Source organism: Esox lucius, chromosome 3 (assembly GCF_011004845.1).
Source record: "Esox lucius isolate fEsoLuc1 chromosome 3, fEsoLuc1.pri, whole genome shotgun sequence".
NCBI lineage: Eukaryota > Metazoa > Chordata > Actinopteri > Esociformes > Esocidae > Esox > Esox lucius.
In genome coordinates this window covers 14,402,420-14,427,473 of record NC_047571.1, presented here as the reverse complement: position 1 = coordinate 14,427,473, position 25,054 = coordinate 14,402,420, and the positions used below count along the sequence as shown (strand labels likewise).

Below are 25,054 nucleotides of genomic sequence, written 5' to 3'. Positions count from 1 at the left end.
CTGTCACATCAACGTCTATGTCTCAATCATCATCAATCCATTATGGAACTGGATAACATTCTAACTGTACTTTGTGTGGGTTTCATAGTTATCTATGAAACTATTTTGAACTTGCATGTTTGATGTTTACCTTTGAGAAGCTTCAATCCACAGGGCAGTCAGATAATGCCATTTGCCGTCCTGGTACTGTTTGCTTGATTTCCAAGACTTTGGATTTGCACCTTTGAAAGACAGAACCACATAACCATCGACCAAGGAAAGATCGATAGCAGCAGTGTTCTGTTGTAGAATAAAGAATATTAAACAGTCAGGTCGCCCACATGTGCAATATCCTAAATTGTAAAAACAACAGTTGATGTAAGGAATAAGGAAACAGAGACACAGACAGAGAGACAGAGAGAGAGAGAGAGAGAGAAACATACACACAGAAACAGAGAGAGAGACAAAGAGAGAGACAGAGAGGTCTTCTTACCAGTTGTGTGTTCTTCAGGAGAAGCCCCTCTTTCTCAGAACTCTTAAATCCCAGTGAGACTTTGACATCACCCGGCTGGCTGAAGCCTGTAATATTAGCTGACAGAGAGCTGCCTATGTTTAACTCTGCTTTACGAGATGCCTGGAACACAAAGATATCATCGTTCTGTTATTTGCAGTGGAGTCAGAGCATCACTGTGTCAATATACACTACTGTTCAAAAGTTTGGGGTCACTTAGAAATGTCCTTGTTTTCGAAAGAAAAGCCTTCTTTAGACTAGTTGAGTATCTGGAGCATTGTGGGTTCGATTACAGAAACAAAGAACTTTCTTCTGAAAGTCATCTGAAAAATTAAGGCTATTCCATGCGAGAAATTGTCATGAAACTGAAGATCTCATACAACGCTGTGTAATACTCCCTTCACAGAAAAACAACTGGCTCAAACCAGAATAGAAAGAGCAGTTGGAGGCTCCGGTGCACAAATGAGCAAGAAGACAAATACATTAGACTGTCTAGTTTGAGAAACCGACACCTCACAGATTCAACTGGCAGCTTCATTAAATAGTACCAGCAAAACACCAGTCTCAACGTCAGCAGTGAAGGGGAAACAGATTTCAACCCTACTTAGCTGTTGTGGGAACAGCTTGACCGTATGGTACATAAGAAGAGTCCATCAAGGCAGTCCAACTTGTGGGAGGTGCTTCAGGAAGCATGGGGTGAAATCTCTTCAGATTACCTCAACAAATTAACAACGAAAATGCCAAAGGTCTACAAGGCTGTAACTGCTGCAAATGGAGGATTCTTTAACAAAAGCTATGTTTTAAGGACACAATATTTCTTGTCAATTACTATATTTCCATGGCAAACAAGGACATTTCTAAATGACCCCAAATGTTTGAAAAATGAACACAGTAAAAGCTGTAGACAAGGTATTCTGAGAGAATTACTAACATCCCAGAGAGTAAAGATCTTCGAAGTAAGAATAAAAATGTAATGCTGTGGTACTGATTTAATGTGGCAAACATAACATTGTCACAGCCGAGTGTAGGCAACACATGAGGCGCAGAGCTAATAGAGATCCTTTTAATTGTAGAAATGGAAAACAACAAAAAAGAGCGGAACTGACAATAAACTGAACCGCAGCCCAACATTAAGCAAACTTCAAACAATTACGAACAACTAAGGGACACACAGGGCAGCTTAAACAGGAACCCCAATTAGAGGCAATAGAGAGCAGCTGATTGGGGATGATTAAACTGCAATGAACATAGAGGTGCCAAGAGGCACCCCAGCCAGGACGTGACAAATATTGATAGCAATGTGACTAAAAACGTTCATCAAAAATGGAACACTTACCAAGAAATCCATGGGACAGCCTCGACTGACACCCACTTTTTCCACGATCGGAGCAAACTTGTCATTTATCTTGATGTTCTTGACGCAGCCCTTTAGTGGCTGGGTGGTGATGTTGTATCTTTGTAAGATCACACAGAAACAATTACATTTAGACTTCTCTGGTATACGATCAGGGAACCAGTGTTCTTCCAAGAAGGCTTTAACACTAACTGCACATACTCCACATAACATGGGCAGAGTTTGATCATCATAATAGTAATGGCAAACATGATTAAAAAAAGGTCCTTGTAAGCTGCTGAAAACACCCACCTATCCCTCAGGGCTTGTGGCACCCCACCAATGTAGTATTCAACGAAATCGCCAAAGCTGTAGTCAATATCAGTAACCTTAGCAACCTCCCTGGTTCCAAAACGGACAATTATTTCTTTTCTCCCAGACAAGATGATCAATATATCTTCAGATTCCATACCCTAGAGAGCAGGAAAATCAGAGTGGACAATCTGAGCAAAAGAACAGACTTTCAAGAAATAACCGAATGTCAAAAAGATAAAAGAAACCATTGTGCACAAACTGCCTTACCAATGGGATGACTTGGTTAGTGCTTTGTACTGGTGATTTGAAGGAGTTGCTGTTGATGACAACTTTCCTTTTCTCAATTGTCACGCTGTAGTATTTCAACTAAGAGTAGAAGAACACAAGAAATGTCAAAATGTGACACCTTACTTAAAAAAAAAAATCTATGTCAATGTGAAAAGACAAAATAGCCTACATCATTTCCAGTGTAGAAGAGAACCCCATTCCCTGAGCGAGTTGTGATGACCTGCTTAAAAGCAAGGGTGGGCCCCAGGATGTCTTTAAGGGACACTTTGGCATAGCCAGTCCCCTCAAAGAACTCAAGTGTTTCTGATGGGGCATATCTGGGCACAGAATAGGATCAGAAGAGGGTTAACATATGAATTAATCTCACTATAAGACTCAAGACTTGCTCAAGACTAACTGGGGAGCTATACTGGTTGGTAGTCAAAACTGTGGATTTTTAGATACTACAATGGCCCCGCATGAACGGAGTACATGCCACTTCATCTAATGTTTTCTGTCAGGTTTCACTCATTTTAAATAGGACAGTCTGACACTGACAAATGTATAAGACTCCAGTTTTGAAGGATTGCTTTGAGTCTATCCAGACCCTCTAGATGCTCATCAGTCGACAAACTGACAGGTGAGTGTAAGACAAGGACATTCCTTATGGGAAAATTATTTTTGGTTGTCTTCTGATCTAGGAGCAATATCTGTGACCCCTACCACAATGAGATTCAAGGAATTCTAAACGGGTTCCTTTCATTGACGCTTACCTCTTACATGGAGGTTCAGGGTTGACATTCACAGCATTCTTAAAGTTGTACAGACTGATGAACCGATCGTTGAAAATGGAGAGCTCAATGCAACCGGTATAATTGGAGTACTTCAGGGAGTCTGGAGGCTACAGAACGAAAGCATGATATGTTGATGAGAATGCTCCAATAATCAGTAGTCCAGTAGACTAAACAAGACCATTTTCAGTCAATGTCCAACAAAGCTTTGTCATGTTTTGAGGTGCTTACGACGAAGTTCGAAGGGTAGCCGCCAACGTAGAAGACCATGTCACTAGGATCCAAGTTCAGTAGGTTTTTCTTAACATTTCCTTGACTGGTTGTTTTAACAGGTTGTTCTGGGAGGGTGGATGTGAACATCTTGGTGAAGATCACCTCTGCGTTTTCGTAAATTCTGATCAAATTAAAAGTTAGAGCAGGATAACTAATTAGAATCACGTTTCCAGTTCCCAAGACCTCAGTTGGACAATGGTTTGGTTTCCACTGATAATACGGACATGTTGTATATGGGCGGAATGGCCTCACCATGGCCGCTCCAGAATAAAAGCTTACTAAAGTGAAGGTGAGAGGTTACCTGTGAAGGTCCACCTTGTCAAATAAGGCTGTCTCAGAGGGTGACCGGGTGATTGACTGTGTCGTGATGGTCTTCTCTTCTCCACCCAGGGTGTACACACAGTTCAACACATCTTTGCTCAGGTACATGCCGATAAAGTCTTTAGGTGACTGATGGGGGAAAAGGATGAAGACATTCAGCAGGACATGGTGCCATTATGTTATGCCCCAAATGTATAGAAATATATTACAAGAATTACGAGTGCTGGAGAGCTTTACAGACCCTAAAGCAAATGTTTGAATCTAGACCCTTCAGCTGTTTTCCGTAAGGTTTGAACCGCATTTAAATTTGGAACCTTTATTTGTGTTCTATAAGAGGATACGGACCACGAGGCCTGGGGTCATAAGTCCACTCACATTTCTGTTGCCGAGGTAGAGAACAAACATGTTTCCGTCGTCCGTGCTCTGTCTGCGCCGGCGTGTTCCATCACCTCTGGATGTCTTAGGGCTCAAGGACAGGGACATGGACAGGGCAGTGTATGCCTTCAGGTCGTCCATGTCCCTAGGGGTACGCAGCTCCACGTGGCTTGCACCATTGAACTTCATAGGTACCACCACCTAGAGAATGGGGGAGACACAGAGAGTAGTTGTACTGGCTAAGTAATGGCCGAGCAGTTTAAAAGAGACATCCATGCTCTTCTTTTTGTCACATGGAACTCCGGTTAGTTAGTTTGATTCCCAAGGGGGACCAGCCTGGAAACATATGCAACTACTACTGTAAGACGCTCTGGATTATGGTGTCAGATAATATTTATATATTTTTTTTAAAGAATAGCAACTGTCAGCTGAATCATGGTAGATATTTAGTAAAGGGTTCAGTCATAATCTAAAACTGTAATCCTTCCAACTAAAAGATACTTCACCCTGCATTTCTATATCGACATTTTAGTCATTCAGTAGATGCTCTTATCCAGAAACAAATATTTTCCTGACACAGTCCCTCTCAATGGCTCTTACTGTGTTGTATGGCCAGTGGGCTATCTGGTAGGGTTGGGCTAAGTATGTGTATGTATGCATGTGTGTGTGTGTGTGTGTGTGTGTGTGTGCTGGTGAGTTCTTACCCTGTTGGCCGCATCTCTAGCCTGTTCAATGAGCTCCTTGATCCTGTTGATGTTCTCAGATATGTTGGCAATAGGGAGCTGGGTGCTCAGATCCTCCACCTCATTGATCTTATCCTCAAGGTTGGGAATAGTGTTCAACAGCTTCTTCACTGGGAATTGGGAGAGATACAGGGAGGAAAACAAGGAGAGACAGGAAGGGAAGAGGGTTAATTAGGGGAAAAACAAGCCCAGTATCCCATCTTTTCACAGTGTGTGGATATACACACCTTCCTCTGCCAGGTGGTTAGTGGACTGATCCCTCAGCTAACAGGTGGTTAGTGGACTGATCCCTCACCTAACAGGTGGTTAGTGAACTGGTTCCTTACCTAACAGGTGGTTAGTGGACTGATCCCTCACCTAACAGGTGGTTAGTGGACTGGTTCCTTACCTAACAGGTGGTTAGTGGACTGGTTCCTTACCTAACAGGTGGTTAGTGGACTGATCCCTCACCTAACAGGTGGTTAGTGGACTGATCCCTCACCTAACAGGTGGTTAGTGGACTGGTTCCTTACCTAACAGGTGGTTAGTGGACTGGTTCCTTACCTAACAGGTGGTTAGTGGACTGGTTCCTTACCTAACAGGTGGTTAGTGGACTGGTTCCTTACCTAACAGGTGGTTAGTGAACTGGTTACTTACCTAAATTGTCCACATCATCCATGTTGACGGTGAGGTTGGAGTCAGAGCCAGTAACGTTGATCTTAGCCACTTCCTTCTTGATTTCATTCAGTCTGGCAATGGTGGCGGCTGACGTGTCATTGGCAGACGCTGCCTTACTCTTCGCTTCTGCTAACATGTCACTTATATCATCTGAGAGAGGGAGGGAGAGAAGGAAATAGGAGGAGTGGAACGGAGCGAAGGAAGGAGGGGAGAAGAAAGTTAGAGGGGAATAAGGAAAGAAAAGGGGTAAGGAAGGAGGGGAGATAGAAAGAGATTGGGAAGAAGAGGAAAGGAAGAGAGAGGGAAGGAGGGAGTGAAAGGAGGAGGAAAGAGGAAAGGAGGGAGGGAAGAAAGGAGGAAGGTAAGGTGGAGAGAGAGAAAGAGGATGGAGAGGTAAGGAGGGAGGGAATGATGGAGGGATTAGCCACGAAGGGATGATGTAGCTAAAGTCAAAGCACTCTGATAAATTATATATAGCTTGTCCATCAGTCAATAATCCAGAAGACATCCTCTGGTAGCGCTGTGGTCTTAACCCCTTTACCTCTGTTAATGTTGCCCAGCTCTGTCTGGGCATCCAGCAGGTCCTTCGCCAAGGCTTTCTTCTTCCTCTCTGCGTCCTTCAGACGCTTCCGCTGGGCTTTGAGGTCATCGGAGGCCCCTGCAGAGTCAAAACAGACCAGTCACATATGAATGAACCAGGGTCACGTGGGAATGAACCAGGGTCACGTGGGAATGAACCAGGGTCACGTGGGAATGAACCAGGGTCACGTGGGAATGAACTAGGGTCCCGTGTGAATGAACCAGGGTCACGTGTATTTGCTTGGCACCTCACAAAACTGTGGAAAAACCAGTGGAAAACATAGGGACATACTTCTGAGATCATCTTCTGCCACTTTGGCATCAGCTAGTAGGTCGTTTGCGTGATCTTTCAGATTCTGAGCTTTCTTTTTCAGGTCCTCTTTTTCCACATCCTAAATTTTTAAAAGAACAAATAAAAAACAAATGTTTAAGAATATTTATTTCCCACCCCAAAAACAACATACAGCGAATTAAATCTAGATTAGTTATATACTGTGGAGTCAATATCTCCCTGACAGAGTTCGCAAAACAGACTGTCAACTTACTGTCAGAGCCTTATCTGCTGCATCCTTTGCTTCATTGGCAGCCTTCTCAGCTTCGTTGACTGCATCGATTATGTTCTTGTAGGCATCAATGACTTTCATGGCATTACGCACGTCAGAGCGGTTACTTGCATTCTTCACAGCGCTGAGAAAAGGGACAAGGAGAACAGGTGGAGGAGCGAGAGAAAGGTAGAGAGACAGAGAAAGACAGTAATCATGTAAACACATGCATCAGGATTTTCAGAAATGTTGATGAACAAAGCGGAGGAACAAACATGTCTCCTGACTGGGCTCTATCAGAGGGCAGATCTTTTCCTGGCGCAAACGACAGAGGGTAGAAACCAGCCAGCATAAACATTCATGTTGTAGAGTCTGACCTCTATCAACCTGACCTCTAACAAGTTGTTTATTCTTAGAAGGACCTTCAACTGAGACCGTATTGCACATTTTCCCAAACTAGAGATCGTCACCTCATTTGGGGTCACCTGATTTAAAACTTGGAAACATTTTGCACCTGATACATGGAACATGGATTACACAAGAATCCGACTGTATATTTGATCTTCCTACAAAAAATCTACAAAATATTTTTAACTCAGTCATGATAGATAAGAATCTCAGGAACCATGTTTGTGTCTTAGATCAGTAGACCCAGTAGAAAGAGGCAATTACATTGGGAAGATGATACATGATAACGTTATTTTCTCTACAAAAGAACATACAACATTATTATTTTACTTGGTGCATTTCTAACTGTACTTATTTCAGATTAAAGAATTAAAAGAACAAACAATCAGTCACAAACAATTTTAAACTGACTCACAGCTCAGATTAAGAAAATGAACATTAGTTGTTAAATACATCACTTTTGTACATGCAGTCAACTTTAATTTAACATAAAATAGACAAAAGAAATATTGAACTTGAGATGTGCAACTAGCAGAAGCTGGCATGTCTTCATAACCCAGGACGAACCCTGGCCTAAGAGAACATGTCCCTACATCCCAGGACCAACCCTGGCCTAAGAGAACACGTCCCCACATCCTAGGACCAACCCTGGCCTTAGAGGACACGTCCCTACATCCCAGGACCAACCCTGGCCTTAGAGGACACGTCCCTACATCCTAGGACCAACCCTGGCCTTAGAGGACACGTCCCTACATCCTAGGACCAACCCTGGCCTTAGAGGACACGTCCCTACATCCTAGGACCAACCCTGGCCTTAGAGGACACGTCCCTACATCCTAGGACCAACCCTGGCCTTTGAGGACATGTCCCTACATCCTAGGACCAACCCTGGCCTTAGAGGACACGTCCCTACATCCTAGGACCAACCCTGGCCTTTGAGGACACGTCCCCACAGTACAGAACTCACTCTTCAAGTTCCATGGCCAGTTCGCTCAGCATCTTAGCATGTTCCTCTGCCCGCTTCACAAGGTCCTCCTTGGCAGAAGCCTGAGAGAGGGTGTTGACCTTGACCGTGAGGTTAATCCTGGCCCCGTCCAATTGAGCAGCAAGCTGTTCATATTCCTGGAGCGGAGACAAACCAGATCACATTCATTTGGCACCAAACTGAAGATAAGGGGGAAGGGGGATGTGTGGACGTGTGGACGTGTCCAATTAGAAATGTATTGATGGTGTTTCCCGTTGCAAATACGTGTGTGACGTTGCGCTCTACTCTTGTGAAATCATCCCAGATGCCCCGTTGTGTGTACACAACAGAGACCCAAGTCATGCCATCCTCTCAACCTCTATTCAAGTCAAACAAATTCCCTAATCGTTATCTGAATGGCTAACAAGCTTTGACCCCGGTTCAATCTAGAGCAATGTCTACAAATAAAACATCCAAATGGCACTTGTTGAATATTGGATGTATTGTTACGATATCTACTGTCATATGTAGATACATTTATCAGTAATATAGTGTATATTGGATGTAATTCTGTTTTTGAGCTGGAATGTGGAGTGGCTGTGAATAAATGTTATACTTAAAAGCTTGTGTTATCATGGGCAGTGTCTGTGCTTACAGTCTTGCTGTCCTTCAGCATTCTCAAGAGCCCCTCAGTCTCCTTCAGCTGATCTTTTGCCTTGGCTATCTGTTCCTTCACCTTGTTACGCTCTTTCTCCAGGTCCTCCACACGTTTCTGAACAACAAACAATCATTCACTTGCTTTAGAATACATGAGGTCAAGGGAAATGTAACTGTGAATGCAATACTGATATCAACCATGAATTAACCACACAAACAAGGACTAAAGAAAATTAGTACCCCTGCATGTACAGGATATAATTTCTTGTTGAAAGTCTGCTATTGTGCTTTGTTATTACCAATATGTCTTTCAGTTCCTTTTCGTTGAGACCATTCTGAGTATTGGCTTTCTTCACCAATTCTTCAGCTTGTTTCAGAGCCTCTTCCAGGTCTTTCAGTTTAGCCTCATAGTCGTTCAGAAGGCCTTTTGTCCTATTGGCTGCTGCATAATTCTTTTCATACTGATTGGTGACATTGGTCTTGATGTAGTCCAACACTAGGAGAATAGAATAGAACAGAATTTGACATTCTCACTATTTTTATTTGGTTGCTGCATCACACCAAGCAGTTCAGAACACCACATTTATGATCTTCTATTAATTTGAAAGAACAGCTTTGAGGCCCTAGAAACGGTGGACCAGACATAAGTCTTACGTTTCTGGGCCTCGTCTTTCTCTTCTTCTGCTGCGTCTTTTTGGGGGTTGAAGTTCCGCTTTTGCATCTCCTTCACCATGTGCTCTGCCTCAGCTAATATCTTAGCCAGGTTCTCTGAGGGCACCACACCATCGCCAGACTGATTCAGCTTCGCTATCAGGTCTGCACACAGTAAGGTTGAGATATAATGGGGGGTGGGAGAAGGTCAGAAAGAAATTAGGATAATATACATAAAGGGACAGGAGAACAGACAGAAGAGGACACCGAGATAGAAAAAATACAAGAGTTAGCTAAGGGGACTTGGTTGTTTACCCAGGATTCTTTTTAGCAGGTTTTTAGCCTCATCGTCCAGGTCTTCAGCTCTCTTATGTGTTTTATTCACGTCTTCCACCAATTTCACAGCTGCTATTTCCCTATCATTTGCCTGGTGGACAACACAGAAATGCACACACATATTAGCAAACAAATTACAAACATTTATGGAGAAAAGACAGCAAGAAGGAATAGGTCCAGTACCTTTTTGTTTAGTGCGTTGATATCCTTTTCCAGAGTGGATGTGTCCAGCTCCAGCTGGGAGACATCCATCTCCTGACTACTTATGGTAGAATTGAACTTGCTCACCAGGATCTGTGGACAGAAAACACACAGACTACTGTTTAGTGCTTTTTATTATCAGATAACATATGAGAGAGAGAATGAAAGAGAGACACATAAGGTTGATGAAAGCTCTGGATCAAGTAACTAGTTAAGTAACCAGTTAACTTCAGTTGGTCTCCTATAAATGTACATTAAATGAGCTGCTGAGTCCTGACTAGACCAAAAGTACAGCATGGAGTGCAGTATGGTCTCTGATGTGTTCATTTGCAGCTCGGGGACAAACTGAAATATCTTTTATCAGCAGGACTCTGGAATGTTCCAGTAAGCACACACCCTTTATTGCTCTCTCTCTCTCTGCCTTTCTCTCTCTCTCTCTCTCTCTGTCTTTATTTCTTGGTGAGTGTTTTGTTTGTGTGTGTGTGTGTGTGTGTGTGCACTGAAATTCATCTATCCTCATTAGGGAGTCCTCTCCCACTATCTGTATGGCCTGTGTAGAATACAGTACAAATATGACATTACTATAAGTACCTTGGTCTCTGCGATGGCCATCTCCAGCTCCCTGAGCTGGTTCAGAGATGAGGTGGAGAAATTGGCATTATCCAGCAGAGTCTTAATCCTCTGCAGCTCTTCATCCAGATGCTCTAGATCATTCAGTAAGGTCTGCGCGCAGCTATCGCACTCTGAGAACCACACAGACAAATGGGATCAGCACCTTCCAATGATGAGGAAGCCCCACCCCATATTCGCGGTGCTGTTTCCCATTGGATCTTCCCACCGTCAGAGAGGCTGGGTACTCACCTTGACACGGCTCATTTGTATCAGTGTCCCCGGGCTCCAAAGAATTTTTACACACTGCGGAAAGATCCATATATGAATTTGTCACAGGCACAAAAACAAGCAACCACAAAAGCCCACAGGAAGGAAATCTATCAACAGGGTTAGGCTACCCAAAGACGCAAAGGGCCTGGTTTTTTGAATGACAGTAAGGTATTCACACTCACCCCCGGTCCTGGAGTCACAGCTATTCCGGTTGCCTCTACATTCACAAGGCCGACAGCTTCCTCCGGCTTCCATTGGCTCACCGTAGTATCCCGGGGCACACTGTTCACACCTTTGTCCGGCGTAGCCTGTTCGGCAATCACACCTGACCCCCCCGACAACCTCACTGCAGCCTACAGCAAAACTACAGTGGAATGATAAAAGAAAATGAACTGTGTGTTCTACTGATGGGTCCTGGGCCCACAGGAGTGTATGGAGCGGAAACACCGGAAGAGCATCTACCTATGGTCGACCCGGCCTCTGATTGGCCCCTTGGTGATGCGGCACTCACCTGTTAGATGGAAACTTATAGGGGCAGGGGCAAATACGGCATGACCTCTTGGCGGCGTCTCCATAATAACCCTCCTTGCAGCGTTCACACCTGTCTCCAGCAGTGTTGTACTGGCAGTTCTGTACACAGAGAGAATAGGAACTTGATTACCACTGTAAGAGTATATTCACAAAAGCCACAGTCTGTCATAATGTTGACTTTGGTATCTGTTTAGACAGTTAGGATCCCTGAGTAGTTTTGTGCCCTGTTAGTAGAATGCCTTTCTGGAAGTATTCAGATCCCTTAAGGCAGACCCTCAACATCCAATAGCTTGTTACAGGTAAAGTCCCCTCACAAGGTGACTTTGATTATAGGTAAAAATTGTTTGATTAAAGTATACGTTGTTTTGTTAAGAAAGCTGCTTCTGTCAGGCCAATTTTCTTCGCAATTGCCCATTTCTTGGTGTCAAATCGCATCATTTCAGGACAAACAGTTGCACAAAGTACTATTAGTCATGGTATGTGCTATAGCAGTCAAGGCCAAAACATTTATAAACCTGACAGTACAAGGCTTTACAATGGTACTGTTCGTTGCTCTCTCAAGAACATATGTTGAACATGTGAGGTTTCAGTTGGCCTGCCATGGCGCAGAACAACACGGTATGAGGGCAACTGGCTAGGATGATATGCCAACTGGGTGCCCACAGAAGTCTAGACAATGACCGAGGGCTGGCCTGTGCCTTCCCCTTACGCTGGCAGAGTCACATGGGTGGACTTTGTCTCACAAGTGGTTTACCATCACCTTCACTGGGGGTTATCTCTAAATGTTTTGTGCTGCGATAGCAGGTTCTTAATGACAGTATTCAGAACCGCTGTGTGTTTGTGTGTGTGAATGTTCTTACCAGGCACTTCCCGGTCCTCTGGTCACACTGGCTGGCCAGGCCGTTGCAGGAGCAGGGTACACAGCGACCCGAGGAGGCCCCGCTGCTTTCTCTGTAGTATCCGGGAGCACATTTCTGGAACAGACAAACAGGCACGTCAGATAAATGCATCAAATATCCGGATACAGACACGCTCAATTCCTAGAAGGGTTAAATGTCAAAGTGGCGGTCTTGGAAGGGATTTGAGCAGGATGGGTTTACTTCAGCCAACCTGCCCGGCAACGGAGAGTAATCACCCATGTCCCAGGCTGAGTGATGTATGTCACCAGCACCATGCTGAACACAAGACTAGCGCGTATTCATCCGAGACACACCACTGACACTCAAAAGCCACACTGTGATGCATAACGTAACGGTCTGAAGGTCAGCTGATATCCATTAGGTCTACCACAAGTAGCAAATCATCCACCGCATATTTCCAACCTCGGCTTCAAAGCCAGTTTTACCTGGATCTGAGAACTGGCATCTTGGTCACCCAAAGACGGATACTGAACAGTCTGTCCTCTGTCAAACACGGAAGGATATTGGACTCTTTGGGTTCCCTGGTCCTGTATCGAAGGATATTGGACTCTTTGGGTTCCCTGGTCCTGTTTTGAAGGATATTGGACTCTTTGGGTTCCCTGGTCCTGTATTGAAGGATATTGGACTCTTTGGGTTCCCTGGTCCTGTATTGAAGGATATTGGACTCTTTGGGTTCCCTGGTCCTGTATTGAAGAATGGTGGATCCTCTGTATCCATCTGTCATTGTTGCGAGAATAGCGGTTCCCCTCCCTTTCAACAAAGGGTCTGTGCCCCGCGCTACATAGTCCCAGCAAGGTTCCCCATATGAAGGTCTGTAGAAGCATGCCTGTCCTGGTTCTGTGTACACGTGTGTCCAACAGTCGTCACGCTGGATCTGAAATAACTCCCTGCTCTGACCTGCTTCAGCCTCTTAAACACACACACACTCCCACAAGCAGAGGGCACGCCCCTTCTCCACTCACCTACAGTACCTGAGTCAGAGCTGCAGTCACAGCAGTAGAGGGACGTGCACAAGCACACGCGCACAGATGCACATGCCACGCACGCAAACACGCACGCAGAGAGTAAGCCCCCCTCACACGCGCACACACTCGCACACACCCGCGCGCGGACCAAAACACTTATTTTGTTATCTGCTGCCACCGAGAACTCGGCCTCACATACGCACGCAAAGGTTTGAAATGGAAGACGTAAGAATGTAAATAACTCCATGCATCCAAACACAGCCAGTTTCTAGGGTGCGGCACCAGGTGAAAGACTGACTGAGTGTGTTTCTGGTGGCGTGTGCTGTTGCGTAGGTGCACACACAGGGTATGTGTGAACATGTGTCAGCCTGCAAGTGTGATTCCGTGGTCCTCTGATTTACAGTCAGAAATCTCCAGACAGTGGCGAAGCAGAACTCAGACCTTAATCATGCACACACCTAAGAGACATTTGGGTGCGTCTGTGTGTGTGTGTGTGTGTACAGTCTGGAGTGGAACGGTGAGTAACGTCGTCCCAGGTTGCTAGATGCCACGCCCGACTGTCTATGTGTCAGGGCGCCTCTCCTTTTTCTAGCGCCGGAGGTTACATATTATGCATTTCCTCAGAACACACCTGACCAGGGGATGTGTGTTCGTCCCACATCTACAAAAACCCACACAGGTAGATCATAATCAGCCTCTGGGAACAGCGACGTGTGGAAAACAAGTCAAATACAAATCTACTCAAAAGTAATCAGGACCTTAGGGTCTCATTTCAGTAATTAACTTACGACTTACAAGAGATCCAGGTCCCATAACTGGCGGATAAACACTGAAAAGACTTAAATTCACCCAACATTTTCGAAATAGGAGTCGAAGAACCACCCACGCACTAAAAACCTCAGAGAAGAATTCAGGAAAAGTTCTTGTTGTACTTTTTGGTTGTATTTTATTATAACTGCTGTTTCCATGCCAACGTGGAGTGGTTTACAGACGTAGTTTATCTTTAATATCATGCCTGAACAAATATGCATCTTATCCATTCCCTTGGGCTACTGGGTTTGGAACACTCACAGGGGGTATTTTTCTGGGACATTCCACAAGGGCTTGTTTGAACCACTGGCTCTTTGGTGAGTGGATTTATTTCCCCCCTACTTGCTAGTGACCTCACTCACCCGGCTGGGCATGGCACCATTGTTTCGGGCGTGTCATGACACGAGAGGAGGGGAGTTCCCTTCCCCAAAATGACTACATCTGTCAGTTGACACCTCTCCCTCTCAGACCTTCTTATCTTCCACTTCTTTCTCTCTATTAGCTTCTAAACCATTTGTCTTTAACTTACTCTCCCTTCTCCTTTTCACAATCTCAAATCAACCCCAGCCATTAGCTCCCAGTCCTTAGTCCCTAGCCCCATAGCCCCTAGCCCCCAACCCTTAGCCCCTAGCTCCCAGCCCTTAGCCCCTTTCCCTTAGCCCCTAGACTTTACCTCTCAGCTCCCACAGTCATTCTGCATAAACACTAACCCTAGAAAGGTGCATTTTATAAAAAACAAATGATATTCAAATGTATATATCTAATATCCTGTCAGAGTCTCCAAAATGTGTCCATTAAAAATGAAACATTTTAAAATTCCCAACCAACCGGTAATATGTTGGGAGTGCTGTATAGTATTAGAAAGCTGAATCTGTAAAAAAAGAACTGAAAAGATTAGCAAAATTTCTCAAAATGGAACTTTGCCCAAGACTAAACACTGATTAATTCAAGCACGGGAACACATGCAGCCTAAAGTAACAAAGCAATAAAAATGATAGCCAAAACCTTCAAAATTTAAAATACCAAGTGATTAATCAAAGTTACTGCTTATTGGCAGGAAGCTGTCTAGTTTTTTTGTTTTACAACAAACATTGTAAAACAACCTGACTGGTTATAACAGTATGTATGTAGCAACGTTTGCTTTCTGCACCTCTGTTCTATAGAGTGGATTATGGTAGTATTGGTCCCCAGTTAGAATCGAACCCACAACACTGGCATTGCAAACAAGGCCCTGTTACTCTTTTAAAATCATTCACCACATTTTAGGCTTATGTAATAACCCTCACCCTATAAATCTACCTGAGGAACCAGCCAGTCCCTTCTGGGTCTCACCTGGCAGGAGTTTCCTTCATAGAGAGGTGGACAGTCACACTTCTCCACAGTACTGGCAGGCCCCCCGGCCCCCAAGTCCGTGGCCTCCTCCAGGCCCACCTCCCCGAGGCTGAGTCTCTGGCTCTGGGTAAAGTAGAGAGCCCGCACCCTCAGATCCTCCAGCTCAGCCAGGACCATCATCAGATCCCCCCTGGACACTGGACGGTTAGTGCCGGCGTGACGCCACTTCCCCTACGTAACAAACACATGGGGTTAGTCAGGGATTGGTCAGAAGGCTAAACATCCTGAGGGCTTAAAGGTGTCGCCGACAACAGGTAGATTAAGGACTCTTGACCACAGCCTGACCACCTTCTAGATATGACACTCTGTTTCCCTCTACCTCCACTAGCTGGACTCTGCCCTGGTAGAGTCTGTCTGGATCTGGGGTCTGCGGAGCCGTGTGGACCAAGGTCATGTCCCGGCTCTGAGGACAGCACAGAGAAACAACCCTGGGTTACGCACAACAGGAAGTCAACATGACTTACGACTGACTAATTCACTAACAGAGGAGATGTTGTCATATGATGTCATAATGTACACACACTAAGCAGGATGTCTGGTCTACGGTCCAACAGCAACATCCCTTCGCTGGGAATCCCAAAGGTCTTGGCCTGGTAGGTCAGGTAGCCTCCATAAGATGACACCTGGGCCCGATAAAGAGAGTTGAGATTTAAAAAAATACACAGGGTCTGGGTCCGAACCAGAGGGACTGGAAAGGAAAGCCTCCGCCCCTCCGATACAGATCATATGACACACGATAAGTAAAATCTTCTGCCTAACGTCATAAGAAATTGCTAAAATATCACATGAATATTTTGAATATACATGGCCTCTTTGCTACACACCCGGTCTCCCAGGTAGGATGGTGGCGCCACCCAGTGGAGGAGCTGAGTAGTGTCAGGCAGCTCCTGTACGTCTGCTACCAGCGTGTTACTGGAAGGATTCAGCACCGACGCCACCTCATCCTGGTCAGCCCTAACCAGGCGCCAACCGCGCATGTCCACAAACTAATAAAGGAAGAGGATTGTAATGTGTATTAGAGGCCTACATGTTGGTGAAATGGCATTAAGTGTGTATGAAAAGAAAACATTCTGTGTGTCATTAAGTGCAATGGGGTTGTGTTCCGCAGGTGGGGCAAATATGCGGGTAGATCCATCCTTCGAGGGGAAGCAACGCTGATCATTTAGCGAGATAAGGTTATGACCGTGTTTCAACAGGTACAGTACAACTACAAGTTAGTCCATATTTCTAAATCAAATTCCTACATACAGAATTAAGGTTTCAAGGAAAATGCAGATAAATTGTACACACACACAGGCATACACACACACACACCTTGCCCCTGCGTTTGGTGGAACTCTGGCACTGGTCGGTGGCTCCGAAGCAGAAGCAACGAGTGCAGCCGGTGGGGTTGGAGGGGTTTAAGTGGAAGGAGCCGTCTTTACAGGCATCACAACGGACACCCTGCACGTTTCTCTGCAACAGGGACAACAAAACGCTAAACACCGTTCCTTTCTTTTCTCAGCAGACACATATTACGTTATCCAACTTGACCTGGCCTCCTTGAAATACTGTTAAAGACGCAAGGATTCCACACAGCACAGTGTTTTGCACATTTAGGGTAGATGATCCACATCTCATTGTTCATTGTTAAAAGGCATGCAGTGTATTTATGAGTTACCCTGCAGAGGCACTGTCCTGTGTCTGGGTGACACACATCGGCCGTGACCCCCGCCTGGTTGCAGTCACACCGGACACACTCAGGGAACCTGTAGAACCCTGCAGCACAGCGGTCACATTGCCGTCCTCCGATCCTGGGCTTACACCTTCACACACACACACACACACACACACACACATGATACTCCACTAGCGGCAGCGCTTACGAAAGTTTAAAAAAAACGAGGAAAGAACAGGTCAAAGCCGGTATGAATCTGCTCTACTGACGTGCACTGTCCGGTTTGGCGGTCGCAGTCCATCCCCGCGTTGGCCCTGACTCCGGTCGGGGAGCAGTCGCAGCCCTCACAGCCCACCAGAGGGTGGTAGCTGAACGTCTGGGTCTCACACACGCGGCAGGCCGGCTTCACCGTCTGAGGCGGGCAGATGCACTTGCCCGTCACCTCGTCGCACAGCCGCTGGCCACATTCACACGCTGGGGGGGGGGGTACACACAGAGAGACGTCAGGAGTGGGACAGCGCTGCGTCCCCGTGACAATCGAGGAACCGGAATCCACTTACGTCTGCAGTAGGGAAAGCCGTAATATCCCGTGGCGCAGCGGGAGCACTGGCGGCCAATGACATAGGGCCTACAGGGACACTGGCCCCCGGCAGGGTCGCAGCCGGGGCCCGTGGAGCCCGACGGGTCACAGGAGCAGGGCAGGGCCCCGTCGTTGTAGGCCGCCACCAGAGAGCGGGCAGAGTCTCGGCAGAACTGGGAGGATGTTACGGGGCTTTGAGAAGAGAGAAGGTACAAGTGGACATTCTGTGAGTTTGTACCTTATAAACCGACTGAAAGGTCACTGGTTATGACAATGTGTAATTTAATGCTTGCTGTAACAGCTTGCTAATGACTGGAAAATTCGAGACGGTTTCATTATTTTGAATTTGACACCGTATCCACTAGAGGGCGGTCTATCTGCAATACACTATGAAAAGAGTTGTAGGAGGGATTCTCAAAGTAAATTTCATGTGTATTTTCTTTTATGGTGCATAAAAATACAATGAATAAACAAATAAGACATGTTTCCTCTATATTATATATATATATATATATATATATATATATATATGTATATATATATTTATATATGTATATATATATATATATATATATATATGTGTAGTTAGGCACAGCCATCGCGGTGTCTGGTATCTGAACTGAGTGATGACAAGCAAAAACAGGAAAAGCTGCAGATTGCTATATACCGTGAATGACATCCTGTTGCAACAGATTCTTCCGTTAAAGTGAAGAATCTGTCCAGAACAAATGACTAAAAAGGCTACGTTGGTAACAGCGATTACTATTAGTGTAGGAAGCAAACGCATAAACATGATATGATCTTAATCCTATATCTATGTCATCATTAAATCCCAGAGGAAAGCTTTTGATTCTTTTCCACAGAGCCCTGCGTGGTTCTAGGAATAAGTGTTGAGAAACCGGACAGGACACGGACAGTAAAATGAATACTCACTCTATAAAGCCATGGCCTCCGCACTGCCTGATGAAATCGGATGATTTATCTAGTGGCTTCTCATTCAGGAGATCAGGGGTGTAACGATCACTAGCAACCACCAAGATATAATCCTGAAGAAGCGGAACAAAACATAACAAACCTTATCAAAACCAAACAACAACACCCTAGGCTAATCTCTCTCAAAACCTCCTCTTTGATACTTATCCTAGCTTAAGAAATTTGGCAGAGTTAACAATTACAAAATTGACAAAAAGAAACACTAGTCCTTCCAGTGTTCACTGCTTATTAGTGGTTGATCTCTCCTGCAGTGGGACATTACAGTAGTGGGGGTATTCTCCTAAGTGCATAGCTCTAAAAGAGCGAGCAGTTGCCAGGTAGAGTACATGCCCTGCACTGTTAACTTGTAGGAATAAGAGCCACACCAAACAAACATAGCAGGTCTAATTCAGTGAAATAAGGTGGAGATTCTTGGCTCCTGATATTATATGCATCGCGGGACAATTCTGCTCCTCACACTGTGGGCAATGATGATCATAAGCAGGCTTATTGAAAGAGGCTGACGGAGCGGGTCGCATTGACCCAACTGACCAGAGTGAGAGTCTTTCCGGGTGGAACCTTAAGGGAGATGACCACATCACGCTTCCGGAGGTCCAGGGAGATGCGACTCTCAGCGACAACCACCTCCCTACAGCAAGACACCCTTAGGCAGAGAGATGCGTTCACATAGCCTGGGAGGAGAGAGAGAGGAGGTGGTGGAGCAGAGGGGAAGGAGGAGTAGATGTAGGATAGGGGAGGAATAGATATAGGTTAGGGGAGGAGTAAAAATAGAGCAGGGGATGAGTCGACATAGGGCAGGGAAGGAGTAGATATAGGACAGGGGAATAGTGGATATAGGACAGGGGAATAGTGGATATAGAGCAGGGGACAAGTCGACACAGGGCAGGGAAGGAGTAGATATAGGACAGGGGAATAGTGGATATAGGACAGGGGAATAGTGGATATAGGACAGGGGACGAGTGGATATAGGGCAGGAGACGAGTGGATATAGAACAGGGGACGAGTGGATATAGGACAGGGGACGAGTGGATATAGGACAGGGGAAGAGTGGGTTTAGGGCAGGGGTCGAATGGATATAGGGCAGGAGACGAGTGGATATAGGGCAGGGGATGAGTGGATATAGAGCAGGGGATGAGTGGATATAGGACAGGGGACGAGTGGATATAGGGCAGCGGATGAGTGGATATAGGGCAGGGGACGAGTGGATATAGGGCAGGGGATGAGTGGGTTTAGGGCAGGGGACGAGTGGATATAGCACAGGAGTAGACATTGGGCCGGGCAGGAGTAGATAGGGTGGGGTGGGTAGAGAGAAAATAGGTAAATTGGGAGGAAGAGCAGTGTTTCAGGAAGAGAGAGAGGCAAGGAGTGGAAGGGGGAGGGGCGAGAGGAGTGATTTAGGCAGGTGAGCAGGAGCAGAAGGTAGCAGAAAAAGAAAGGGGAGGCGGAGGGGCAGGGGAGAAGACATTAGTTGTGCTACACGGTAATCCTTCCCCATCAACCTGTCATAGGTGTGGCTGAAGCTTTTGATCACCCTGTCATATGGGCGCAACTCATAGGCTCAATCTGCTATTAGGAGGGAATCACACAAAGCTCCAGAGACCTCTTGAACCCCCCCCCCAAACACAGTATAGATAGGACCTCCCAGACAATAATACACCAGAAGAGCAAGTTACTCATATTCAATAAAATGGATTCTCACATTTATTCCTTGAGCAAAGTATACTAAAGTATTATCAAGTAAAGTTTTATATAGCAGAGCTTGAGAAGTTTTCTAATTATTCAAGGCCAATGAAGTGCTGTGGAAGAAGAGATTTCAGACCTACCTCTAGTTTGTCTTCCTCCTACCTTCCCTCTAAACAAAATATACTTGACTCATAAAACATACAACACATGAGAATGCTGCGCACTGTTAAGAAGTGATTGGGTGTTACTGAATTTCATTTAGTCTTTTAACAATAACCATGATCTTATGTGCTTACTGTGCATACAATTCATTAAGTTCATTACACAGTAGCAAGGCAATAAAGTGATTCTAGCTGAATCCTCGACAAAGTAGCAAATCCCCCCATAAACGTTATTTATATTAATGTCATATTATTATTTATTATTTGCTCCACCTAGGTCTTATTTCGACTCAGCTAGTGCTGGCTCCCACCCAGCTGATCCCCTGTCAAGGATTGTCACCACACTTCCTTGTTTTATTGTGTTGACATAAAAATATTAGGTCCAAATAATTGAGGAATTTGAACAAATCCCTAGATTCTGCACTACCGCATGACTCGAAGCAGAAAACAATGAACCACTTCTTGATTTACCATCTAACACCTACAGTATGTACAAAAAAATATAGCGATTAATTAAATGAATCATTCAAACTGAATCACTCGATTCTGCTGAAAATGCCTTTCCGCTAGATAAAGGAAAAATAACAGAAACCTTTTTTTTTTTTGCATGCAATTTTAATTTGACATATTTAGCAATATTACGTCTCTTTTCCACACATCTGCATTGAAATGCTCTCCTATCCACTTCGGAAAGGCGAAGCAGAAACAGCCAGGATAACCATGCATCCAGCTTCATTAAGGCAGACCAGCCCACCGACCCTAAACAGAACAACCTCCGTCCTTAATATTCACCATACTGTCCAAGGCAAACTCACCCTCCCAGATGTGTCCGCCCCCATCTACCCGCACCTCCACGGGGAAGCTGCTGTGTTCAGGCTGGCAGTACTGGACTACGAACGCGTACCTGCCCGGTTCCGGCACCCGAGCGCTGAAGCTGATATCAGTCTAGGGTAACGGAGTAACAGACAGAACACATCACACTGTGAACACCACAGAAACGAGACAACAGAGGAGATGAGAGTACAGTAGACTGTACATTGACGCCTGTTCACTGCACAGGCTCTGTCTCACGAGCATCGTGCTCGTACAGCAGCCTTATAGAGCATTTGCTGCCAACGCTGTTAGTGAAGCTGAGTGCCGAGGGGCTCATCTCCATGCAGGGTCTCACTCCAGGCAGCCGCAGCACTGAGAGCCCAGCTCCATGCAAGTACCTGGGGAGATTTGAGTAGTACCCCTTCACTCTGGGCTCCTAGGTAAGGGCCCCCAGTCCCCAACTGTCTTCTCCTCCTCCAGTTGTCAATCTCCTGCTGCTCCGGAACCACCCGTGGGGAGGAGAGGCGACCGTCCCGAGCGGCATCCAAGACCAGCGCTGAGGACGGCCTGTCGTACTGGCTTGGAATACAGTACTGACTGAACGGGGGGAATCAATGGGGGACGGAAGGAACACAGAAAGAGACACACAAAAAAAGAAAGCAACAGATCAGAGAAGGTGAAAGTTGGATGAAGTGAAGGTTAAAGCAAATCTGCCTCTTAAACGCTCAGTTCGCTAAATAGTTCACTAGTTCTGACCACGGCCCATTAAAGATGCAGTCTTTGAGTGCTTTTGATGTGTTTGCCAAGACTTACTGGAAACAATGTGACTGGCTATTAGCAGGGTCAGTGGCCAGTTATAGGTTGTAACCTGTGAAAACTTAAGTAGCTTTAATTTGATATGCTACAACAATGAAAATCTCCCTCATCAACATATAGGAACTCCTGAATTACACACACACACACACACACACTGTAATTCCCTGCACCCTCTCTTTCTTTTTCTCTTCCTGGTGCTGATATTGAAGCTAGACTCCAAAATGCCCCATTTAGTTAAATGGCACCTTTTCTCTGTTTTAACTCCTTATCAAACTTATTATTACATAACAGAGTATGTACTCCCAGGTCTGATCTTTTCAAGCTATTCCTCAATATTTGTTTTAGATGAAACAGCAGAATATCATGAAAGAATTTCATTTTGTAATGTAAATAAACCATACCATCAGCTTTCAAGTATTTCAAGTGTCTTGACAAGAGGATTTTCCCCTTACTTTACAGTATATTTTCCAAGAGACATGAACATCAACAGTAGTAGAGCCAGGCAGGAGTCAGTTTACATTAAAAGGGGTGCAAAATTGAGCCATTAAAAAACAGCATTGGTGGTAGTAGTAACCATGCTAGTAAATTCTAGCGATCACTGTCAGACCTGGGTTTAAATAGGATTTTGTTTTCATTCAAATATTTTGAGATTAGATTACAGTTTGGGACTATTCTGTAGGTTCCAGTCAGGCAAACTCAATCCAGCCTAGTTGGATTGAAGTATTTCAAAGGAAACAAGTGCTAGTTGAACCCAGGAGTATTGGATACATAGGAAGCGTTGGCCCAGAGATCAGACAGCCTTAGATAAATAACATGGCCTCTGCTTGGGGAAAGTCACACCTGGAAAACAGATGCAGAGATAGGTATCTCCAAAACAATAGAGAAGCATCACCTCTTTTCACAATGCAAAAGAAAGTCTCCTGGCCTTCTGAACTGCAAGGAAATACAATGTCCAACGACTTACCTGTCCTCAGTAAAGCGTCCGTTCACAGAAATGCAAAGCACTTTGGGTTCTACGTACTCCATGGAGAATTCATTTAAAGGCACTGCATACACTTTGTACTGGAGGGGAACAGAACAAAAAAATTTTGACAGGTAAGATAATTACATTTTAATATAAGCAAGCTTTTCCACATCTGTACGGAATGTGCTAGAGTCATATGCACATTACAATATGGCGGTGGTCTACGTCAGGATCTTATTGTTATATAATAAATGTGTGCTTTCTCACTAGCAGCAGTGAAGCTGTAGAGGTCAGGAGAACAAGCTCAGCCTTATGGGTAAGCTGGAACACTGCCAGACGATTGGTTCCATCGACCGCCACACCTCGACACAGGAAGCTGCAAGGAGAAGTATTGTGCTCACACCCTCAATGATCCCAACAGAACAGCAGGACTGCATTTAAACTGGTTTATTATGCAGAAAATAACATACAAATGACTTGAGAAAACTGCTTCTTGACTACACACTCAATCACCACAATATTGTATTGAAAAAGGACATCAAATTAAACATTGCACCTGTACTGGCAGCTGTAGATGTTGGCTCTGGCCTGCGTACGGCTCTCTGATTGGTCAGTGATGATGAGGTTGACATTCTGGACCATGTCCACCTCGCTGGCATACTCCAGAACCAGGACGTAGGGGCCGGGCATTGGCACACGCAGGCTCAGCTGTAGTCGGTCCTACACACACAGAGGCACGCTCAGATCCTTCCAGAACGCTACATTAACTGGGGGCCCATGCATATTTCAGCCATAAAAACCACAGAATAGCCAGAGCCTCAGACATTGCTTCCCACCTGTCTCCCGGTGAGAGAGGCCATGTCAGGGTGGTCCGCCGTGGGCCGGCGTCTCCTGGGGCTTGGCAACTGTCCCTGAGTGCCCAGCACCGAACTGAACCTGTTCAATGTCACGTGCTTATACAGCAGACAGCTGGGGGACGGAGGGAGGGAGGGACGGATGGAAGGGGGAGGGAGGGAGGGATGGATGGATGGAAGGGGGGAGGGAGGGATGGATGGAAGGGGGAGGGAGGGAGAGGCGGACAGGCAGTCAGAGTGCAGACATACACAAGGGAGACGAACACAGGCTGAACACGACATGGTAAAGAGCTCTGTGGGGAATTAGGATTACTTTGTGTCTCTGTCGGCGGCGGATGTGTACGTGCAGGGCTGGGTGATCTTCTCCTGGAGGATGGGAGCCTCGTAGTAATCACTGGGCAACAACACCAAGTAGTCCTGGATGTAGGGAGCAGCGTTAACACACGTTTCTCTCACTACTTCATCACTACTACATCACTACTACATCACTACTTCATCACTTCAACATCACTACATCATCACTACTACACCACTACTATGTCACTACTACATCACTACTACGACACTACTTCGTCACTACTACATCATTACTACCATCCTATCTTAAAAGCATTTCCACTGACTCCTCACCAGAAGAACGCCCTGGGCCCGGATGCGAATGGTCCATTTCCCAGGGGTCAGCGTGAACGGGTCGGCGAAGCCGTCCCCAGGAACTGTGACGTAGGAAGGAGAGGAGCTAGAAGGAAACACCACCTCCTCACTCTGACCTTCCCCTGCAGGACACACATTCAATCAATCTATCAACCAATCAATGAGTATACATATTCAATCCACCAATCATTATTCAGTTAAATACAACTCAATTCCGCAGTCGGTCACTGTGTGAAGCTTTACCAGTATTTATGCAGCTTAAAGTTGGATATCATCAAGGGGTGAAAACGTTGGCAATCCATGCAGAGATAGTCAAATAATGAACTTTGTCAAATAATGAAAGACAACTGTCAAGAAAGCTCAAAGTAAAGCTAATTTAACTGAACAGCTCTGTGCATCGGACTGTTCACAGGTCGAGATGAGTACAAAATGGCACCCTCTATTGAGTGTGGTACATCAGAAAAAGTGTGCCATTTAGG

At 45.4% G+C, this 25,054-nt stretch overlaps 1 protein-coding gene across 7 annotated transcripts in view; it reads right to left on the bottom strand.

Annotated features, from left to right (window-relative positions):
* The window catches only part of LOC105018940 (laminin subunit alpha-3), a 74,621-nt gene that overhangs the window by 8,813 nt on the left and 40,754 nt on the right, over positions 1-25,054 (bottom strand). For 6 of the 7 annotated variants that reach the window (XM_010884765.4, XM_020045373.3, XM_020045375.3 and 3 more), the window contains 44 exons: positions 24,555-24,697; positions 24,238-24,341; positions 23,907-24,039; positions 23,627-23,790; positions 23,338-23,446; positions 23,071-23,168; positions 21,689-21,887; positions 21,293-21,422; positions 19,165-19,304; positions 18,574-18,686; positions 17,621-17,832; positions 17,330-17,534; positions 17,064-17,208; positions 16,718-16,858; positions 16,228-16,389; positions 15,925-16,026; positions 15,723-15,806; positions 15,344-15,574; positions 12,177-12,290; positions 11,297-11,415; positions 10,968-11,149; positions 10,765-10,818; positions 10,495-10,646; positions 9,886-9,996; positions 9,682-9,793; positions 9,370-9,531; positions 9,015-9,211; positions 8,714-8,830; positions 8,062-8,216; positions 6,690-6,831; positions 6,437-6,536; positions 6,107-6,223; positions 5,545-5,715; positions 4,870-5,018; positions 4,166-4,366; positions 3,771-3,919; positions 3,428-3,590; positions 3,179-3,306; positions 2,596-2,743; positions 2,406-2,504; positions 2,136-2,296; positions 1,827-1,944; positions 473-613; positions 131-279 (listed from right to left, as the gene is read on the bottom strand). In XM_010884765.4, coding sequence (XP_010883067.2) covers positions 131-279; positions 473-613; positions 1,827-1,944; positions 2,136-2,296; positions 2,406-2,504; positions 2,596-2,743; positions 3,179-3,306; positions 3,428-3,590; positions 3,771-3,919; positions 4,166-4,366; positions 4,870-5,018; positions 5,545-5,715; positions 6,107-6,223; positions 6,437-6,536; positions 6,690-6,831; positions 8,062-8,216; positions 8,714-8,830; positions 9,015-9,211; positions 9,370-9,531; positions 9,682-9,793; positions 9,886-9,996; positions 10,495-10,646; positions 10,765-10,818; positions 10,968-11,149; positions 11,297-11,415; positions 12,177-12,290; positions 15,344-15,574; positions 15,723-15,806; positions 15,925-16,026; positions 16,228-16,389; positions 16,718-16,858; positions 17,064-17,208; positions 17,330-17,534; positions 17,621-17,832; positions 18,574-18,686; positions 19,165-19,304; positions 21,293-21,422; positions 21,689-21,887; positions 23,071-23,168; positions 23,338-23,446; positions 23,627-23,790; positions 23,907-24,039; positions 24,238-24,341; positions 24,555-24,697 — 6,226 coding nt within the window. The remainder of the gene's footprint in view (positions 1-130; positions 280-472; positions 614-1,826; positions 1,945-2,135; positions 2,297-2,405; positions 2,505-2,595; positions 2,744-3,178; positions 3,307-3,427; positions 3,591-3,770; positions 3,920-4,165; positions 4,367-4,869; positions 5,019-5,544; positions 5,716-6,106; positions 6,224-6,436; positions 6,537-6,689; positions 6,832-8,061; positions 8,217-8,713; positions 8,831-9,014; positions 9,212-9,369; positions 9,532-9,681; positions 9,794-9,885; positions 9,997-10,494; positions 10,647-10,764; positions 10,819-10,967; positions 11,150-11,296; positions 11,416-12,176; positions 12,291-15,343; positions 15,575-15,722; positions 15,807-15,924; positions 16,027-16,227; positions 16,390-16,717; positions 16,859-17,063; positions 17,209-17,329; positions 17,535-17,620; positions 17,833-18,573; positions 18,687-19,164; positions 19,305-21,292; positions 21,423-21,688; positions 21,888-23,070; positions 23,169-23,337; positions 23,447-23,626; positions 23,791-23,906; positions 24,040-24,237; positions 24,342-24,554; positions 24,698-25,054) is intronic. The other variant, XM_020045372.3, reaches the window with a different exon arrangement.